Below are 4999 nucleotides of genomic sequence, written 5' to 3'. Positions count from 1 at the left end.
CCCCCCCCACCTTATCACCTGAATCTACTAGAGCACCATTGTGTTCTTTCTAACCAAATATCTCTCAGAGGAGCGTGGGGAGTGGCTCCTTATTTTCATCTAAAGTAACAGACAGAGAATCAGCACTTTTGAAACAGGGCTGAAACAGAGGGGATTATGGGATGCTACAATGCATGATCCGTTTGGTGTTTGGAACCAAACACTTCAGAGACATGTTTTGTATATATCTGAGAACTATAATATATTATGAAAAACAGTATAATAGGGGACCTTTAACAAATCATTTAATGGCTTCACATGATATTTTAAGTAAAAAATGAAAATACAAATGATAAGTAGCTCTGAAAAGGGATCCAGAAATGTAGTTTCGTCTATTAATGTTAGGGTTAGGTTACTTATAAACTTCCACCTTCCGGATACTCACACAGGTGACGTTTTCTTTTTAGTGTGGATCCTAACTTCCTCTCCCTCCTCATCTGAGCTGCTGCTGGCGGTGGCCTCAGAGTCCAACGCCTCCTGCAGGCCTCTCAGCAGCGCCTGGCTGGAGCAGCTGAACTCTCTGAGCTCTGAGAAGGAAAACGAGGCTGTGGGCGAATCCAGCCAAGAACAGTAGGGATCACTTCCCACTTGTGGAGGTAGTATAAAGGAACTTAAGGAGTCTGAGCTGTCCAGAGACACGTCGCTGATTTGACAATGCTTTTTCAGCCCCTCTAGTTGCTGGTCACAGTGTTGCAAAGCATGCTCTCCTAGCAGCGCTTGCAGTCTCCTCTGCAGCCTCTGAGCTCGACTTTGCAGCCCTACCTGCCTGCAGAGCTGCTCCTTCACAGCTCTCGGTGCCAGCTGGTCGGAGTTCACCCTGCAATTACAAGGCTGCACTGAAGATGCACTAGGACAGCCCATTGGAGTCACTCTCCCCTGTGACAGTGTAGGTTGGAGTGCAAAGTATGGAGTGTAGCCCTGGGAGCCACTCTCTCCATGGCAATAAGAAGGAGGAACACTCCGCATAAAAGGGGAATGCTGCACATCACCACCACCTGGCCCATATTCAGGAGCAGCACCATGCAGCAGACAAGCCTCTTGGCCATTGTGCTCAGGGACAGGGACTAAAAACATGTCGGGTACACCTGGGAATACGCAGGCCACCTGATGAGAATCTCTCAGGCCTTTAGGGAAGGAGAGGAGGCTGAGGAGGGAGGCCGGGCTGGGGAGAAACTCGGTCTCACACTGCCTGGCAGACGCCTGCAGACAGGGGGAGAGCACCGGGTTGGCAGGGAACTCCAGGGGGCTCAGAGGGAGACACAGGTCCAGAGAGGGGAACAGGGAAAGGTTCAGCCACATCTTCTGGAGGTCACCATCATCTGTTAAGCCCATCTGAGATTCCAGCTCAGAACTACAAATGACTCTTCCATCTGAGTCCATTCTGACCGAGGCAGGAGGGGAGGACAGGTGGATCCCATGGCCATCTTTCAGGGTTTTGGTAAGAGCCGGGGCCATACCACTGATGGTCAAGGTAGCCAAGGCAGCAGATTTCCCCTCAAATTACCTGACAGTAAAAAAACATGTTAGAAGGTAATGGACACCTACTGATGTGAAAAAAGTTATCAATAAAACCAAATATGATACAAAATACTGTTTGTCTATGGATAATGAGACAATATAATGTGTTGGGGTTAGATTGGTGAATGTATAACCTTTCAAGACATGGTAATACTATTTATTACAGATGGGAAAAATAGAAATACTAAAGTGTAAAAATACTCTCTTACGAGTAAGAGTCCTGCATTCAAAATCTTACTTAAGTAAAAGTATAAAAGTATTGGCATTGGTACTTAGAGTATCAAAAGTAAAGTTCTTATTGTGCGTCATGTCCCCTTTCAGAATCATATCAATTACTGGATTATTAGTTTTGGTGCAATAATGTGTTCATCAGAGCTGGAAAAATTGGACCTACTTTTAATACGTTATATGCTACTGCTGCATATCCTAATCATAATTGTGTATTATAGTTTATGTATTAGTTTATGTTTTGTAATAGATATTAATCTGAATCTGTAAAGTAAATACTTAGTAATTAATTGTGTCAAATAATTGTAGTGGAGTAAAAAGAACAATATTGGTTCCCAACTTGTAGTGGAGTAGAAGAATAAACTTGCATGAAATAAAATATTCTAACAAAGTACAAGGACCCATAGAATCGTATGTTAGTAGGCCTACAGTACTTGAGTAAATTACACCACTGGGCACAGGGTATCTGTGAGCCTCGTTTTGAAAGGCTAAAAGTGCCCTCAGTACCCTTTTTCGGACACATATTTTGGTTTTGACACGGAAAATAAATCCCTCATTTTGCTCACAGCTTATTTGTTTCAACTCTGGTTCACTCAGTTTACAACGCCTTCTTAACTAACGGAATAATAACGGAATAATAAAGAAATAGGACCGCTGCTGTTTAAACGGTTTAATTACAGTCACGTTAAAGCGTTAAACAGCTATGATGAGGTAGTGTGAAAGTTACCACAACAATAACACATGTTAATTTACGGAGCCAGGTAACTTAACAAGAGCTGTATTCGTTAAGTTACACTTCTGGATATTCTCGTCCATCACAGGTTCAACGTACATACGTTTATACTAACATGACTAACAAAAATGACACTGAGTTACCGAGCCTGGACGTTAATAAAGTATTTTTATAACGCATAACCGCTCACCTGATTGAACATGGTTTACTCCCGTAAAATATACAGCTGAAAGCTTAAATCTTCAGTTGTTTCCTTTGTCGATCGTTCCAGAAAATAATATCTGACCGGGTTATCTGGCTATCAAACTCCCGGTGAAACGATGACATTATGTTATCCCGTTTATCGGTAGATCCGCTGTACTTCTAACTGACACCTCCCTGCTTCACTCATCAACTGCCGAGGTCGAGGAGCGAGGAGGAGGAGGGGCTGGACCGCACTCATGATGCCTTCAGGGCCCCTTCAGAAGATCAGACTCGGCATGTGTTTTCCTTACCATACTTTCATTGCATTAGGATATTTAATGTTTAATTGTACCCAAAGAGCCAATTTGACCTCAGAATGTTGTATTTTTCTTTAAGGTTTGATATTAAGGCTTTGTGTGAATTCAACTGTATTCAACACACATAAATATAATCTTATTACCTCTTTATCTTGTAATGTTTCAAGGTAAAATCTCTCAAACACTTTAATTTCAAAATAAAAGAAAATGATCTTATAAATAGAGATTATATCTGAATTATATCATAATTACAAGACAATTATTGTATCATTATAATATAACATCTTTCAACTATGTACGTTCCAGTTAATGTTATTTTTTCTTAATATCTCAATTGTCAAATATTTTTCTCCCAATTATGTATAATGTAGTTTGTGTTTATACAAAGCATTTCCAGAATATTGTAACTGCTGTAAGGCTCCTGTATAGAAAGAAATTACTTTCTTGTATATTTACATTTTTGACTCCACAAAATGTGAGCCTTTGCCATGGTTTAAAAAAATGTAATTTAGAAAATATCAGGAATGATGTTAGATTAAAGGGCCAGTAACCTTAATTGTAGTCCATATGGCTTTGGTACAATTGTATAGAAAACTTACAAAACACTATTACAAAAAGTTACAGTTTTTAGTCCAATGGTTTATCAGGCATGCAGTCCTAACAAGGCAGTCATTTAAACCACAAAGAATGAGGACAATACATGGGAAGCAAATATTGTTACATTTTAATATTGATATACATTAAGCCTCACCACAAGAAATACAAAAGGATCATACAGTTGTAGGCCTACCGCCTGTTTTTTGTTGTACAGAACAAAAAACAATTCAGCAACTTATGTTTTACAAAGATACTCTCTTACATTTCGTAGGTCATTGAGATGTTAAATATAGATAACAATATTTACGACAGATTATGGAGGTATCATTTCAGAGCATGTGACCTCTGCCAGCATCAAAGGGCAAAATCATTGATAGAAATATATTGTTCACATCTTGGATATTTTGTTTCTGAATCTTTTAAAAATAATCTATGGTTTCGGACACATGTGATTTATTATTATTATCATTATGAATATTTTTGTTGAACATATACACATTAATATGAACATTTTTGTTGAATATATAAATATCATTATGAATATTGATAAATACTGTATTCTAACAATACGGTATTCTTTTTCACCTTTTTTTTTCATTTTTATTTTTATCTGTTTAGCAATAAGATGAAAATGAAATGGTTATCAAAATGTGCCTTATAAGGGTTTTACTATTATAACTTATATACGATTACTTATACTGATGCATTAGTTTGTAAGTATCATGTGACTGTTGTAGTTGGTCGGAGCTATAATTTCTAAGAAAGTTCAGAATGGATATGTGAAAATAATATGAAATAAAGCAAATACAAAGGTTAAAACACAATAGAAATATTACTCATCATCAATTTGCGGGGCACCTTGCCATCTATAACATAAAAACATAATATATCATACAAATCTAAATTGTAGATACATCTCAAGTTACAAACTGTAGCCTATGTTATGGTGTAAACCTAACAATTAAAATAAAGTGTTAAAACACTATAGAAGCACTATTTTGTTGCAAAAATAAGTTGACAAAAAGTTCTGCTTGCATATTGTCATGGTTTGTAATTGTAGTCATTGTTTTTTACTGTGTTCTTGTTTTTAACAAAGATACCCCATGCTAAATATTGGCTTATCATTTGTGTTGATGCAAAAAAAGTTAACCTTTAAAACAAAACATTGATTGTGTCTAAACTCTTACATTAATATTCAAGCTTCAGGGGCAGCTTGATTCACCTCACCAGTGTCCTGTCTTCTGGATTGAGCTCCTGCCTCACCCTCCTTGTTAAGTCTGTTGTTCTCTGCAGCATCGAGCTGCTCTGAGCCAGATATCCGCTGCTCTCTGCCTGAATACAGCCTGACCAACTCCCAGGGCCACCGTAGTGCCTGACATGTACA

The 4999-nt window shown here is 38.3% G+C and overlaps 1 protein-coding gene across 1 annotated transcript; it reads right to left on the bottom strand.

Annotated features, from left to right (window-relative positions):
• Positions 1-420: 420 nt before the first annotated feature.
• On the bottom strand, positions 421-2920 carry LOC104945952 (uncharacterized). The gene is made up of 2 exons (XM_010771687.1): positions 2709-2920; positions 421-1543 (listed from the first exon to the last, which is right to left on the bottom strand). The coding sequence occupies exon 2, from the start codon at positions 1492-1494 to the stop codon at positions 421-423; it is 1074 nt and encodes a 357-aa protein (XP_010769989.1). The 5' UTR covers positions 1495-1543; positions 2709-2920.
• Between the last annotated feature and the right edge of the window lie 2079 nt (positions 2921-4999).

This window comes from Notothenia coriiceps, unplaced genomic scaffold, assembly GCF_000735185.1.
Source record: "Notothenia coriiceps isolate Sejong01 unplaced genomic scaffold, NC01 NC01_scaffold00010340, whole genome shotgun sequence".
Classification (NCBI taxonomy): Eukaryota; Metazoa; Chordata; class Actinopteri; order Perciformes; family Nototheniidae; genus Notothenia; species Notothenia coriiceps.
Note: the sequence above shows the minus strand (reverse complement) of the source record. Positions and strands in the feature narration are given on the sequence as shown.

What these genes read in the sequence shown, in the direction of transcription:
- LOC104945952 (XM_010771687.1), bottom strand. Translation starts at nt 1,494, where the DNA reads ATGGCCCCGGCTCTTACCAAAACCCTGAAAGATGGCCATGGGATCCAC.